Source organism: Notamacropus eugenii, chromosome 4 (genome assembly GCF_028372415.1).
Source record: "Notamacropus eugenii isolate mMacEug1 chromosome 4, mMacEug1.pri_v2, whole genome shotgun sequence".
Taxonomy (NCBI): Eukaryota; Metazoa; Chordata; class Mammalia; order Diprotodontia; family Macropodidae; genus Notamacropus; species Notamacropus eugenii.
Window position 1 is genome coordinate 156368704 of NC_092875.1, and position 16885 is coordinate 156385588.

A 16885-nucleotide genomic window follows, 5' to 3' on the forward strand; every position below is an offset into this window, starting at 1 on the left:
CTACTCTCAAGCTTTTCCTTTCCTTTCTTTTTTTAAAGTGTGTGTGTGTGTGTGTGTGTGTGTGTGTGTGTGTGTAAAAGTAGGAGAGGAGACTGCTGACCTGTGATTTCATCAGTGTGGGCAGGGCCTAGTGTGGAAACTCTCTACTAATAGCGTCTAATTTTGAGAGTTAGAGGTGGGGGAAAACTGCAAAATTAAGTGACTAGCCCATGGTCACACAGCTAATATATGTCACAGGAAATAATGACCCAGGTGTTTCAGACATGTAGGCAGGCTCTCCAAACACATGCTTTTTCACTTTCAGGTCTGTTAGGTAACATATCCATTCATTTACTGAATGCCTATTTTGTCCAAGCTACAGAGGCAGGAGCTAAGAAGCATACAAAGCTAAAGAAGATGTGATACTGCTGCCCTCCAAGAACTTACAACACTTTTTACACTTGGTCCTTTATCGGAATCTTAATGGAAACCCTCTGAGAGGCATTATTTGATGCTTTGAGATGTGCTTATTTGACAGCTGAGAGATGAGGCATGAAACTTAAATGACTTATTTACATATATGATCTCTAGAGTAAGTCACTTATTTTCCTTTGGGTCTCAGTTTCCTAAACTGTAAAACAAAGGGGTTGAATTAGCTGACCTTTGAGGTGCCTGCCTTCTCTAATAGGACTTAGGCAGGTAGATGGCAAAGTTGATAAGAGTACAGGATCTGGAATAAGGAAGACCTGGCTTTGAATTCTATCTGAAACCATTACTAGCTATGTGACCCAGGGTTGTTGTGAGGATACGAGATATTTGTAAAGTGCTTTGTAAATGTATTAAAACACTATACAAATGTTAGCTATATTATTATTGCCATCATCATCATCCTCTGACTTGTCTAAAACCATAGAGCCAGTGGTAAGGCAAGAGCTAAAACTTGGAAACCTTGACCTCAATATAGGATCCAGGACAAGACAGTTTAACTTTTCATTACAAATATAAGTGCTTGTCTAAAGGACATTTGGTCTCTAAATCACATGGAAAATTAGAGAGAGAAGGAAGTCCTCTATGCTGGACCTCTGAGTAATCATATGGTAATGTGGAAATATATGATAACAAAACAACTTAGGAAACCCAAGTTGAAGCCTCTTCATCTAATGAGCAAATAATTTTAATTTAGTTTACAGATTCAAGTTCTTTTTATATAGTAAGCCTGTAGAGATGAAGGCAAAGAGTAATCATATGGGTGACAAATATGTGCAAATAAAAGAATTCAGAAAAGCAACTGAGTTCTCACACACCTTCCAGCAGAGATGCACTGAGTGATTAAGTTCCTGGGTTGTAGAAGGTAAGGTAATTTGTGGAAAAATATTATGGAAAATGTAATTATCATCATCACAGTCCTCTAAGTGGAGGGATTTTTGTTTGCAAATGTTGATTGCAGAAAATTATGCTACTGAAACTGAGAATAATTCCTCAAAATTACAAAGTCCAGAAGTATAAAGTCCCACACTGGGAAAACTTGATTCAGACCTTGTTTCTGCCAACCTAGAGAGCTGTTGAGAGCCACCTAAATACTCAGACAGCTGAGTAGCAGTGAATACCTAAGTAATCAATTCAGACGCATCACTTTCATATAGTTTTTGTTGGAATGTTTCTCTCTGAAGTTCCTGTGAAGAACTTCTGTGAGGGGGCTGTTCTCTAATCCCCCCAATCATTTACTACTGATAGGAGCACTTGAAACAGATATACATACATACATACATAGTTTGGAACTACTCACTGTCAAGAATCTTTTCTCCCTATGGAAAATGTAATCCCAAGATACAAAACAGTGCGATGTAACTCACTTTGGCTCTGGGTCTGAAGGTTAGTCTAATTTCTACTGTAAAGAAAATAAAGTGTGGGGATGGGTACTCATTTAATTTTGAAATACTTTCACTGTGATATCATTCAAGGAGAGGAAAAGCAGGGTTTTAAAAAATTATTACTGGATAAAAGATTTCTTATAGACTGGAGAAAATGGCATTTGGGATCATGACATCTCAACAATTGTCAGACTGATCAGTGGCTGTATCCATATGGAGTTTGGCATAAACAATGAAATGAAAGGAAGACAATGAAAGATATAGCAACTTAAAAAATGAAAGTGCTTACCAAAAATGTAACTGAGAAGCAAGGAATGAGGTCAGGTGCAATTTAATTCATACATATTTACTAAACACCTGCTATGGACCCAGGCACAAGTATGGGAGCTAGGAAAAGATGTATGTGCATCGAGGTGGTGTAAGTGAAGGAAGACAAAACTGAAGAGCTCCTGCCCCCAAGGAATCTACATTCTATAGACCAGAGAATCTGTGAAGCATGCAGCAGTATGAGGACAAACAGAAGGCAGTCTGACATTAGCTTTCAAAAGGAGGGTCTTAAAATGTTGGCTGAAGAGCTCTGAATTTCCTCAGTAGGCTGTTGAGAATGACTGAAGATTTTTTGAACAAGGAAGTAACATCGGACCATGTGCATTCAGAAGATTATTCGGGCAACAATGTGGGAGTATAGATGTGAATAGGGAGGGATAGAATAATGAAGACTAGTGAGGACATGATATTTACACAGAAGTAACAATTGAAGGCCCTGGAGTGGAAGAGAACTTGTCAGGAGAGAACATAAGCTAGCTAAAGTCAGAGTCTTAGTATTATTTAGGGAGTGAGAAGATGAGTCAATAAAAAAGACAGAGGTAGTTAGAGAGGCAAGAGAACCATGAAAATACAGTGTTAAGGATGTCAAGAGAAAGAACAATACAGGGTGACCTACTATGGGGTCCTGTGTCTTGGGCACAAGGTAGGTTAAGAAACTAAGACTCAAGAGGTTAAATGACTTGCTCAGTTCCATGATTATTAAATGAAACCCAGAATTTGAATCTAGGTCTCTTGATTTAAAATTCAACAGTCTTGACACTTGATCCTTGAGACATTCAACCTCAGCTTCCTCTTCTCCTTTTTATAAAGAAAATTTTATATTTGTAAAGCACCTTGCAAACTTTAAAGCACTATAGAGAAACTAGTCATGATGTTTAAAATTACTTTGTATTTATTTACTTGTTTCGAGCTGGAAGGAACCTCAGAGGCCACTAATTCAATCAAAAGAACCAGGCTGAGAGAGGTTTCAGTGATTTGCACACAGACACAAAGTTTTTAAATACCTGCTGTAGGATTTGAACTCAGGTCTTCCTGCATGAAAGCCCAGTATTCTATCCCCTTTGCCAGTAGCGCTTTCCTTTCTGCCTAGTTAAATCCCTGCTGCCTAGAAGAGTGCCTTGCATGCAACAAGCACTTAAGATATCTCTGCTGAACTGTACAGTAAGAGAATATAAGGAATGATAAAAGATATTAAATTTGTTGTTAAGGAAGTCCTGAGTGACTCAAATATATGTGTATATGTATATATCCATTTATGTAAATGGATATAAAATAAAATATATATAATATAAATAACATAATAAATTATATAATAATATAAAAATATACAAAATAAAATATTAAAGTATATTAAATATAATCAATATAAAGTATGTAAAATGTATATTTGCACATAAAATACTGAATATTTATGACAGTCTATAAATTGATATATTAAAATACTCAAATGGATAGGATCTCCTGCATAGTTCACCCATGCCCACCCATCCTTTGAAACTCCTGGTCAAATCTTCCCAAAAGTTTGCCACAAGGGATCTGTCTACCCACTGTGCTGGAAGCATTCTCTACTCTCCTGACACTATACGGGTGCCACTCAGTGGAGGAGCGCTGCAGCTGTCCACCTGTCGTTCCTTGCTTGTGTCTATCTGGATCAAGGGAAGCTTAGGGTCAATAAAGGAGTTCTGCAATTTCCCCAAAGCAGTCCAGTTCTCTCTCTCCTCTTTAATGTTTTTCTGAGTGGCTAAGGGAAATTTCAGTGGTAAGGAGTGGTGAAATCACCAGGGACTGAGGAATGCCTTATCAGAAGAAAAATCAAGGCAACAAATGTTTACTGCTTTTGCTAGAAATCTGTCAGTAAAGTTAGAAGAAATTGGAATATGTTCAACTGGCATCTCAAACTGAAGTGGTCACAAACTGCCTTCAACATCCTCTCCTCAAACTGATCTTTTATTTCTGTTAATGGTAATTAACAAATTAATGGTGTTCTTTCAGACAATCAGCTCGGAAAAACTTTACTATCATATTTGGTTCCTCCCTCTCTATCACCTCTCACATCCAATCAATTATCAGGTCCCATCAATTTTATCCTTCAAATACTTTGTCATATCAGTTACCTCCTCTCCTTTCCCAGTCTAATTCAGGCCCTCAGAACCTCTCACTCGGACAGTTCTAATAACCTCCCTACTTCCAGTTTCTTCATCACATCACTACAGACTCATCTTCCTTTGTTCCTGTCTGTCCCTAAGTCTTAAGTGGTTTCCTATTACTTTCCAAATAAAGCCCAAGCTCTCGGAGCCCAGTATTCAAGCCCTATCCTATCTATATCTGCCCCAAACCCAGCCTTTCATCTCTTAGTACTTATATACTCTACATTCCAACCAAGATGGAATGTTATATTCTTATCAGTCCTTCCCTTCCCTAAGTCTACAACACAGGGAGTGCAATATTGCACCCTGACTTTACCTACTGAATCCCTTATCTATCAAATCTTCACCTTCATGAAATCTCCCTTAATTCCCCTAATCAGAAATGGCAATCTCCTCAAATCTCTCACGGGATTGTAAATCTCTGACATACTGTAACTATGCCTTATGGTCCCCAAGCTATCAGATGTTCATTGCAGGAGAATAGGCCTCGGATATTACTTCACCTTTGTACGTACTACACCTGGACCAGAGCTTTCTAAGCACATGGCACTTCTCTTGAACTTCTGGATTGCTATTCATGTGTCATATTTCCTTGCTGGATTCTAAGTTACTGAATGGGCAGAGACTTGTCTTATTTAATTTAGACTCTGTATATTCCCTAGTGACTGGAAAAGTGCCCTGTACACTCTAGGCTCTTAATAAATGTTTGCTGAATGGACGAAAGTAGATGCTTAATAAATGTCTAATTGAATTGTTAAACCAAAGCTCCTTGGCAAAACACCATCTCCTTCTCTAAGGAGAAGGATGTGTCCTCAATTAGTCAAAAAGACTGAGTCTCATCGATTCCGAAAACAGGTAATGATAAGAGGGTGACCTAGTAATCAACATTTTATGAGTTGATAGAATTTGGTATTTATAAATCAAAAGTATGAGCTGAAAAAACTGGTAATTCAACAATTCACATATTATTCATTTCTAAGGAACTGAGACAAATCATGACAAAGAATAAGTATGAGGGCACTGCTGTACAATATTATACTCAGAACTTAAGTCAAAGATTATTCTGGGCCTGCCTTGGTTGTACAAATACAGAAGGTGTCTGGATACTTATTTTGAAAGATGAATAAAAATATTTATTAATATTCACAGTTCATAATATTCATGGTGGTAAATTTTAAATTTAAAATCTTGGAGAAAATGTTCTAGTAACATCCAACTTAGTTTATGCTATGGTGCTTCCATTCTGCCTAGCTGCTGTTTACAAAGCAATTACTGGCAAATACAAACTTGTTAGTGGCTTGTGTTGAAGCACCTTAAGTCTTTCTATTACTAAATTTGGGGCATGTCTATCTAGTATATAAGATTACCATGTGAGATTATCTGAGCACTATTTCTCACCTACTGCTACAGTATTTCGTAGAAATATTTCTCCTTTTTGTCATAACTAATCTTTGAAAAATAGAAAACAAAGTTTTTAAAAGAATTTATCAAAATAATTGTGCTAAATTGAAATCAATCCAAAATCCTGTTCAAGACTAAGTATATATTACTGAAGATTCTAAGATAGATACTATAAAATAACACAGATAGAAGAGAACGATGATTTTTATAACATTCCTGGAGAATTTAAGGGGCAAAAAGATCTCTATGGTGGGATATCTGCTAAATAATTACTAATTACAAATAATTACTAAATAAGATAAAGCTGGTATAAAGAAATCACAGGACCTTAACCTCCATTCAATACAGAGCCAGCCCCTCCCTTCTTAACTGATCAGGAAAAAGGCCTACATACAATCATTACTAGAGCTTATATTTATACAGCATCTTATAGTTACAAAACATTTTCTTGTACGTTATATCCAAAAATTTAGTTGGAAAACAACATTGAAATCATCTAATGCTAGTCCTAGAGATGTATTAAATCCTTCTCGTCATCATTTTTGACAAATGGCCACCCAGCCTCTGCTAGAACACCATGTATAACCTTGAATCATGCATGACTTTAGGGAGAAAGAGGCCAATGAGATGGTTAATTGCATTGGAAAACTGGATAAGCGATTAAGTTGACTAATGGTACATGTTTTTACATAAACATCAAATTACTGTTTGATACGCTAAGAATATGATTTTTAACTTTTCCTGATGGAAGGGTCCTAAAAAAAAATGAAGACGTCATGCAGTTTGACTACAGAACTCATAACATCCTAGATAAAGAGCTGGAAGAGACCTCTGAGGTCATCTAGTTCAACCCCTAACTCTAATATGAGGAAACTGAGGCCCCAAAAGGTTAATTAACTTGCCCAAGGACAAACAGGTACCAGAGCCTGGAACTGAACTCAGGTCCCCTGACTCCAATTCAGGGCTTTTTACACTACACAAAGATACTTTCACCCTTTTGAGGAGGGGCAGGGATTGGAAGAGGGAGGGGAAGAAAGAGACACACTACTGTATCAAGAATCAGACCTGTGATTACACTGGCATTGGGAACTCCGGAGGAAAATCCCTCTTCAGAGATAGATAAGAGGTTAAAATAATTAAAAATATAGGTATGTCCATCTGTATATAGTGCCACTGACTTCATTAAACAGGGATGACAAATTCACTCTAGCATCTGCTACTCTACTACTATGGCAATTTAACATCAAATTTAGCAGTATACATTAAAAGAGGGGAAACTCTTTCCAGAATATGTGTCAGTAATAACAAACAGGAAGAGAGAATTCTACTCTCCTTGGGGCTTTGGGTGAACTAAGAGGCAAGGAGATGAGAGTATCATTTCTCCCTCTTAGAAACAGAAACAACCCACTTCCATCATTTATTTTCTCAGGCTCACTGGTTTCCTCACTATTAACCCTTGTTAAAAAAAAGTTAAACTGAAGTTAATATAAAATGTGAACGTCTATCAAGGTGATCAATAGACATTACAAAGCATTTTCTTCTCAGCAACAGCCTTCCTTACAGCCATCATTCAACAATATGACTTAGAGGAGGTGAGATGAAGCCAATGTAGGGAGACAGAGTGAGATTTCCCAGTGTACCCTGTACTTGGTGACTGCCTGATTTATTTCCAAAGCATGACATTTGTTGCCTCAGCCACACCAGTGTGGAAAGAAGGGAGGACAAATCATACACTTGTCCTTCCCCCAACACACTTACATACAAATGATCTCCATGAAAGGCAGCAGATACCCTCAAATGCCAAGGGCAACCAGTCCACAGGCAAAGATACTAAATCTGTCCAAGCAAAGAGAGACAACACCATACTGAGACAAAATGGATCTCTGTCTATAGGGTTTCTGTCTGTAGATTGTGAATAAGGCAGCTTGGAGGAACTCTCTAAAGACTGGAGTGAAAAGTGTGGGGTGTGTCTGTAAAATAGAGAACTAAAGGGGAGGGGGGGAAGAAGGAAGGAAGGAAGGAAGGAAAAAAGGGGAGTTCTGGAAATTCCCTCCAAAGCCCACATGTGGCTCAAGGGTCCGTTTGACAGCCTGAAAGCACAAGAAGCCCCCCCTTTCTTTTCCCGACCAGAGACCCGGCTCGTAAACATGAATCTCAAGAGCCTCCTCTACCTCCTGGGTAGGGGTTAGGTGGGCGTGAGTGGGGAGTGCAGGGGAGTGTCTTCTGGGACAAGTCGTGGGGGGGAGGTTTGTACAGGGCTCGCATCCCGGTCAAGCCCCGCCTCTCCTCCTTCATCCCTCCGTCCTCCCCCACCCCCAACCCAGTGCCTCCTTCCCCTCGCCCCCACCCCCATCCCGGTGCCTCCCTCCCCTCGCCCCCACCCCCATCCCGGTGCCTCCTTCCCCTCGCCCCCACCCCCATCCCGGTGCCTCCTTCCCCTCGCCCCTACCCCCACCCCGAGGTCTTCAGTCCCCCAGCCCTCCCGGAGCGGCGCCGCGGCCCTCGTCCTGGCCGGCGTCCCGCGGCCCACGCCGGCGGCCAGCTCCTCACCTGGTGAAGGCGAAGTACATGAGGCTGACGATGGTGAAGCTGAGCAGCGTGATGGTGTGCGGCCGGTAGAAGAAGTCGATGGTGATGTCCTCCACTTGCTGCTCGTTTATCATCCGGAAATGCAGCTTGTAGTTCACATCGTCTTTGCTCAGGGTCCGGCTCCCCACACAGGACGCCATGACCCCTCCAGACCACCACCCCCCCACCTCTCCCCGTCCTGCAGGAGCACCAGCGCTGGCGGAGGAGGAGGTGGGGGTGGCCGCAGCTGCCGCGGCCCGCGCCAGGGACTAGCGAGGCAGAGACCGAAGGAGGCTGGGCGGGCTGGCGGACAGGCTGGGCGGGCTGGCGGACGAGCGGCCGGCTGGGGCCGGCGGGGAAACCGAGCAGAGGCGGGAGCGCGCGCAGGCGCAGGGGTGAGCGAGAGGACGAGGGAGGCGGGGAAGCGATGACAGTGGTTCTGCTTTCCCTGCTTAGGAGAGGGAGGGGAGCGCAGAGCCCTGAAAAGGCCCGTCGGGAGAGAAAGGGATTTCTGCTCCTTCAAAATCTGTCTCGAGTCTCTTCCCGAGTAAAATTTAGGGAAAGTAGAATGAAAGAAGGAAAAATATCCCTACGGGTCAACTCTTCTACTCCTCCGCTCCCTCTTCACTTCCCCCGCCAAGGCTGCAGATGGGTTCGTCCACTCCCGGCAGCCCACGTGGGGAGAAGTGGCGAGGCTGAGCTTGGCGCGGGCGCGGCGGACCTGGGTGCTGCTGCGGGGGTTCGTGGAGGCGCCGAGGCCGCCGCCGGAGCCCCGGGCGGTCGCAGTGAGGGGGCGGGAGGCTGGACCGACTTTTCCCAGAGGCCCTGCCCTGGCTTTGTGATTCCGGCTGTAGGAGAGCGGAAGAGCGCGAGGCGGGACCTGCCGCAGGTGAAGTCGGGCTGAAGGTGTTTCTGCGACCTCGGCTTGGGGGTCCGACGCCCTAGGCGCGGTCCGCACCCTTGGGTTCATGAGCCCAGCGTCTGCCACTCCCCTTCTCCCCCTTTGACCCTAATTGTCTGCACACAAAAAGCCTGTTGACTTCCGGCCTATCTGGCGTAGTTTAGAATTTTGGGGTCCCCTCCATTTTGCGAGGAACCCTTGGTGCAGACTTGGAGGAACGCGTTGGGGCTAAGATAGTATAGACTGGTGAAGTCTGTGGACCGTTTCTCAGAATAATATTTTTAAATGCACAAAATAAAGCCTGATTACAAAGGCAACTAATTATATTGCAACAGTATCAAACCATTACAAGTTGCAAACTCAGGAACTTCCTGAAATCTGTCTATGGATGCTCTGGGTGGACTGCAGGTTAATCCCTCGTGTCCAGGCCAATCTGTAAAGGGGCTTCCAGGCTACCTCCTGAGGCCAGAGTACGGCAGACTTAAAATAGATGTTAGTAGGTAGTTTGCGGTCTAGCTCACTACACACTTCAGGTGTTTGTATTCATTCCCTATGAGAGTGCCCAGCACGTTATCTATACTAATTGCTTTTTTCCCCGTTTAACTCTGCCAGATCTGTGGTCCAAGAAAGGTAAGGTGTATATTTGAGAGGAAGAAAATGACCAAGTTAAGGCAGTAGCCGCATCATGCACACTATGTAACTGTCATTGAATATTTTAATGAACTGCAAAGTTAATTAAGGTTTTTTTTCCCTCTTGTGAAAATTGGTTCCCATAAGATAAATTACCAAGTGGAATTTATAAGCATTCTCAAATGTATTGTACTTTGCCAAGCACTGTAGAAGCAAATTAGTAGGTTCCCAGGTAAGTATTAATTTAAAATGTACAAAGAGCATTAGATGAGGAGCTGGAGAGGCCTGGGTGTGGGGATCATGGCTTTACTGTTAATTTTCCCTGAGTAACGGAGGTGTGAGGGGTGTTTAGGAGTACTAGAATCTCTGGTGTAAAAGCTTGTCCAGCCCTTTTCTCATTTTACCTTTGGTGTCTGAGGTTTTAGGAGTGCTGGGGGCCCCAAAATACAGGTCAACTCAAGCCTTCTTTCAGCCAAAGAAAAGCAAAGTTTATTAAAGATCTGCCATATTGGCCAGACTTTTAAGAAATCTCACCATTGGCTAGATTCTTAAGGCATGTGAGCATTTGTAACGCTAATGCCAGGGGGCTAGATTGAATCTGAGCACCTTCATAGAGGCAAGATGGATCTGTACAGAAAGACTGTAGGAAGGATCCAGGGGTGGTCAAGTAGTCTGAGGTGATTACAGGAGGGGTTTAGAGGTGTCTTGATGGGAGTGGTCTGTAGACTGGGGTAAATAGAGGTAGGTTTTGAGAACCTATAGAATGGGATTAAGGGTGGGAAGTAGTTGAAAACTACCTGGAGATAACAGACCTTGGAGAGCTAAGTTAGGTTAAGGCTAACCAAGGTTCTGGTTTATCAATAGTGGTAGATTTATGGCCTCAGGCAAACACCTGATCTAGTGGGAAGATTCAAGGAGAGTTCAAGTGGTTCTTAGAGCCTTTACCCCATGCGTGTCTACCTCATCTGTGACTGCAAGAAGCTGTAGCATTCAAATTGTCCACACCCAGGTAAACTGTGTAAGCAAAACTGACAGACCTTAAACCCCAGTTTTGACACCTCAAAGGTGTCTATCTCCAACAGGTAAAGATTTCCTCTTCCCTCTTTCCCCCCACTCCACTACATCCCTGGTCATCACTAGATGTCTCAACTTTTGTCCTGCCACTGGACTTAGATGATTCAGGAAGAGAGAGTGAGGTTGACAACTTTGTGCAACTCTTGCCTCATTTAAATTCATTTTAAGCACAAGTCATAGCCCTGTGATATCATTGGTCCTCTTTTAAAATGAAAGATAAACAACAACCAGAATAACTAGTGAGTAAACCAGTATCTTATGAGCTGCTTGAAACTAGGGATTGTGTGTTTGCTTATGTTTGTATTTCTTGCACTATAGCACTAAACCTGAGATTTAGTGCTTAATAAATGCTTGTTTACTTGAACTTCTGTGACTCCAGCTTCCCCTTGTGTAAAATGGAATTGGATTAGAGGACCTCTAAGGTCCTTTCCCTCTCTGTTGTTCTATGGTTCTGTTTACCTGTGTCTCATCTTTTTGTCATCTTTGTCAATTTCCCCTATTTTACCGATGGACTTGAGATCTAAAGAGATCAAGTTACTTGCTGATCTCTAAACAACTAGCTTAGCTAGTGGCAGTTGGGATTAAAACCCTGTGCCCCTTGCTTCAGGACCAGTTATAAGAGTTTAAGATAACTAGACTGAATTGGGAGGCATATTCACATAGTGTGGTATTTATACATTTAGATGGATATATAGATAGTGCATTTATTAAGCACTTACTATGTACCAGATACTGCTAACTACTAGAAATGCAAATATAAGCAAAAAGAAAGACAATCTTTGCCCTCAAGGAGCTTACATTCTAGGTAACATTTAATAAGGAGCAGAAAAAGGTGGGAGGTACTAAGAACTAAAGTTCAGAAGAATTCTGGAGAATCATGGGCTAAAGGAGGCTTGTAGTAAGCATGTCATGGGTGGTTCCTCAAGTTAACGTTTGGGGACAACTTATGAATCAGAGGAGGAGATTGTAGAATTCAACTTGAAGATGGCCACTGGGGTCATTTTGAGGAAGGGTGGTTAAGTGCTTAGTAGGACTTGTAGAGCTTTGTTGTGGTAAATCCTCAGTCCTCTCTGTAAATAAGGGTCCAGCCTCCTTGAAGAGGGGAAAACTGAAGTCTTAAGAGATTGTAACATGTCCAGCATCATACAAATAGTAAGTAGCAAATCTGGTCTTTGAATCCAGATCCGTGGCACTGTGGAAAGAATCCTGGATTTGGAGTCAAAGGACCTGGGTTTGAGTCATGGCTTTTCCACTTTGTCACTTAATACTGTGTGATCTTGGGCACTTCACAGCTCAGTTTCTTCATCTGAGGGGCAGTTAGGTGGCACAGTAGATAGGGTATCAGACCTGGAGTCAGGAGGATCTGAGTTCAAATGTAGCCTAAGACACTAGCTCTATGACCTTGGAAAAGTCACTTAATCTCTGTCTCAGTTTCCTCATCTATAAAGTGGGTATACTAGTACCACCTACCTCCTAGGACTGTTATGAGCATCACATGAGAAAATCATAAAGTACTTACCCCAGTACCTGGCATATAGTAAGTGCTATATAAAGGTTAGCTGTGATGATTATTATCTATATAGCAAAGGAACTGGACCTTTATGAAGAAGGTCTGTGATAAAGGGTTTGGACCATATAGCTTTTAAGGTACCTTCCAATTCCAAATCTCTGATCCTGTGACCCCAAAATGTAGAGTTCTTTTTTGTATTTCATTTGGACCCTGGAAATTATAATGGTCCAACCCCTTAATTTTAAAGAAACTGAGGCCCTGAAAAGTTAATATACTTGTTCAAGTTCACACAGCTAGTTAACAGTATTGAGTCTGAAACTCAAGCTCAGAAAGGCAGTAGTTGGGGAAACTGCAAAGCTGCTTTTATGACCCCAAACTTTTCCCAGGAATAAAGATCCATCCTTTTAAACTCAAGTTCTAAGGCTGTGTTATGAAACTGGCAGCCTGCAAAGATTTTAAGATGAGTTTCCTGCAGAAGGAATGAATGCATAGACCTGCAGTGGGTGGGAATCAGCTGCATCATCCCAAAACTAAGAACCTTAGAAGAATTGGAGTGAAAGTTATCATTAGGTAAGTGTAGGACCAGGAAGGAAGGTGGGTTGACGTAGTTATGAGAGTAGGGGGGTAAGTGTGGGACAGTTTGAAGTCTCTATTGATATTCTCAGGATGTCTGGAGAAAGCAAGGAAGGCCCCTTGCACGTTGGATGGACCTCCCAGTAGCGAATTTATGGGAGGACACAGACAAGAGTCATGTAGGATGGGCTGGTGTGAGTGGGTTGAGATTGCACTCTAGCTTTAAGGAATAGAAGGTAAAAAAAGACATAGAAGAATGAATATCCAAGTAAAGAGATTTGGGAAGATTCTTCACTGTCAAATATTTATGAAAAAATTTTAGCTATAAATAGAGAAAGTGTTGTTGATAGTTGGAATGTTGGTCTTGAAATCAGGAAGATCTACATTTAAATCCTGCTTCCAACCACTGTGTTATAAAGAGTGATGGTAACCTCCCTCTTGCCATTCTTGATTCTGACTCAACTGAGCAAAACACCTAAGCTCTCCAAGATTCAGGTCACTCTCTAAAACTAATTAAAAATGAGTTACTGACCTACTGATTTTCCACTTCAATGGTTACGCTGATAAAATCATAGATCAGGATAAAATTTCAAATTTTGTTCAAATCCTACTTTATTGAAAACTATTTCTATAAATTTGGACGGGTTGTTTAACTTTTTTAGACTACAGTTTCTTCTTCTATATAGTGATGGGGTTGGTTGATGACCTCTCGAGGAACCATCCAGCTCTGACCCTAAGTAAATTCAGAATATTTTTCAAGTACTTATATATAAAAATATTTCTGTGATCTTACTAGCATGAACGGGCCCCCCTGTGTTGCAGATTATAAACCAGTGCCTGCCTTCCTATCTCTTTTCATCTTGTCACAGTGCTAAGTGGTACAGTAGGTAGAGGACTGGACTTGGAGTCAAGAAGTTTGAATCCTGCTTAAAACTGAGGTGGGAGAGTCACTGCAAAGACACTGAGTCTGAGTCTTGTGTGAGGGGCTGCAAGTAGGTCAGTATAACTGTATCATAGAATATACCCAGAGGAGTAAATGTGAAGATAATGGAAAGACAGATAGGAAGGAATCACATTGCGTCTTTCATCAATAGCTTTTGGGTTTTTTGTTGTAAGCTTAGTTTCCCACAGTAGCCTTCTCCCAGAGAGCCATCATGTGTCACAGACAGTATTTTTAAGGCAAAAAAGAAAAAGGACAAAATTAGCAAGTATATTGAAAAAGTCTGAAAATATATGCAAAGGCTCAACACTTGAAGGTCTCCTCTGCAAAGGGGTGGGGTGGGAGTATTCTATCACTTCCTTTGAGCTATGCTTGTTCTTTGTAATTTTGGAACATTCACTTTCTCTTGTTGTACGTATGAGTGATTGTTCCTTCCATTTGCGTTTCCATTTGTGTGTGTGTATATTATTTTCTTGGTTCTGCTTATTTTATTCTGTATCATTTCATGTAGATCTTTCCATACTTCTGTATATTAATCACATTCATCATCAGTGGCCTCCTTGTAGTAGGAGCTTAGTAATGGAATCTCTGGGTTAAAGTTTATTGACATTTTATTCACTTTATTTCAGTAATTCCAAATTCCTTTCCAAAACGATTTTACTGATTCATAGCTCCACCAGCAATCTTCCACAAGCCCCTCTAACATTGAAGATTGCCATCTTTTGTTATTTTTGTCAATTGTGAGTGAGGTGAGTGGGGTGAAACCCAAACTTTAAGGTTGTTTCGATTTGCATTTCTCTTATGCTTAGTGATTCACGTTCTTTCAAATAGCTAATAGTTTGTATTTTAGTACTGTTTGACCACATCTTTTAATAACTTATCTTTTGGGGAATGTTTTTGCCCTTATATATGTGTGTTAATTGTTTATGATTCTTGGATATCAGGTCCTTATCAGATAAATTTGATGTGAAGATTTTTTTCCCCATGGACTTCTTTCCTTTATTGGTAGGTACATCAATTTTCTGTGTGTGTGCTGAAGTTTTTTAGTTTCATGTAATCATAGCTAACTATTTTTTTCTGATTAATTACATCTGCTACTCAAAGCTGTGAAAGGTATATGATCTGCTTATGTCTGTTTAGAATGTATTGTGGAATATGGTATAAGATGTTTGTCTGAACCTAATTTTTTGCTAGACATCTTTTCAAAGTTTTCCCAAGTTTTTTTTACTCACATGGGAAGTTCTTTCCTATAAAATACGTTTTCCAGTTTGTCAAACACCAGGTTTTTGAGTTCTGTTAGAAACAGCAAATTCTTCTTTATTTAATCTGTTCCATTGATCTGCTCTGTTCTTTAACTGATGCTTGATAGTTTTGCTAACTTGCTGCTTTATGATGTAGTGTGAGGCTGGAAATGGTGCTATATTCCTTTCTTCTTTTGTCATTTCCCTTAATATTCTAGATATTTTGTTCTTCCAAATGAATTTTGTCATTTTATCAAGTTTTGTATAAAGTATTCCTTTGGTAATTTGCATAGCATTAAAAGTGTAAATTAACTTTAATGGTGGTGTCATTTTGTTATATTGGCATGCCCCTACCATGACCACTAAATATTCCTCCAGCTATTTAAGTTGTTTTTTATTTCTTTAAGGAGAATTTTGTAATTGCATCTCTACAAATCTTTTGTGTGCTTTGGTAGATTGATCCCTAGATATTTCACTTATTTTGTAGTTATTTGAAATGGAAGATTTCCTTTTCTCTTTTTATCTGAGAGGGCCTTTAAATGCCAAACATAGTAGTTTTATATTTCATTGTAGGGCTAATAGCAAGTTTACTTATTGGGGCAAGGGTAGAGTGACACATTTGACTTATGCTTTAGGAAAATCACTTTGGCAACTGAGTGAAGGATGGATTAGAATGGGGAGAGATTCAGGTCAGGGAGACCAATTAGAAAACCATTGCAAATAATACATGTGAGAGATGATGACATCCTGTACAAGAGTGGTGCCTGTGACTCCAGAGGTTGGGGTGTAAAAGAGATCTTGTGAAGTTACAAATAACAAAATTTGATAGTATGTTGGATATGTGAGTGAAAATTGTGGTAAGGACAATAATGAGGATTTGAGCATGGGTGACTGGGAGAATGGTGATTCCCCTTGATAGTAATAGACAATTTGGGAGATATGGGTAGAAAAGATAATCAGTTCTCTTTTGGACATGTTGAATTCCAGATGTCTATGGGACATTGAGCTTGAGATATCCAAAAGAGAGTTGGTAATGTGTCACTAGGGCTCAGGACATTGATGGATATATAATCACCTAAATATATTCCCTGGATATATAATTCTTGGTATCATCTTCATAGAGGTGATAATTGAACCTGTGGGAGCTGATGACATCACTAGGTAAGATAGCATAGAGAGAGGGAAATGTGAAATCGGCTCAAATCAGAACCTTGAGGAACATCTGTAGTTCGTAGATGTGACATAGATGAAGAACTAACTACCAGAGGAATATGAGAAGAAGCAGTCAAGCAGGTAAGAGGGAAACTAGGAGAGTGTAGTGTCCTGAAAATCTGGGGATGAGAATATGTTCAGGAAAGAGAGTGATTTACAGTGTCACTTGCTGCAGAGAAGTCAGGATGAATGAGAACTGAGAAAAGGCTGTTAGACTTGACAATTAAGAAATCATTGGTAACTTTAGAGAGAAGAGTTTCATTTGAATGATGGGGCTGGAAGCCAGCGAGAAGTGCAAAAATAGAGGTACTAAATGTAGATGGCTTTCTCTAGGAGTTTAGACAAGAAGGGGTAGAAGAGATAGAATGATAGCTAAAGGTGATGGTTGGATCAAATGAGGATTTTTTAAAAACAGGGCCTCTCTTTGATTCCAGTTCTTTGGAACGCCTCAGAAAATGTGTGCATAGTAATTTTGTAGGGCATGGAGATCACAACTGGGAGGGATGAGGAA

General features: G+C 40.8%; 2 protein-coding genes across 3 annotated transcripts in view; one reads left to right on the top strand and one right to left on the bottom strand.

The window, feature by feature from the left end:
- Positions 1-8708, bottom strand: part of PTDSS1 (phosphatidylserine synthase 1) — an 80938-nt gene extending 72230 nt beyond the window's left edge. Inside the window, exon 1 of the mRNA XM_072603462.1 lies at positions 8276-8708. Coding sequence (XP_072459563.1) covers positions 8276-8454 — 179 coding nt within the window. The 5' untranslated portion in view covers positions 8455-8708. The remainder of the gene's footprint in view (positions 1-8275) is intronic.
- Positions 8709-9073: 365 nt separating this feature from the next.
- MTERF3 (mitochondrial transcription termination factor 3) overlaps positions 9074-16885 on the top strand; it is a 52625-nt gene continuing 44813 nt past the window's right edge. Inside the window, exon 1 of one of the 2 annotated variants that reach the window (XM_072603463.1) lies at positions 9074-9182. The gene's annotated coding sequence lies outside the window, so the exon portion shown is untranslated. Of the gene's footprint in view, positions 9183-14903; positions 14927-16885 lie in introns of those variants that run through there. The other variant, XM_072603466.1, reaches the window with a different exon arrangement.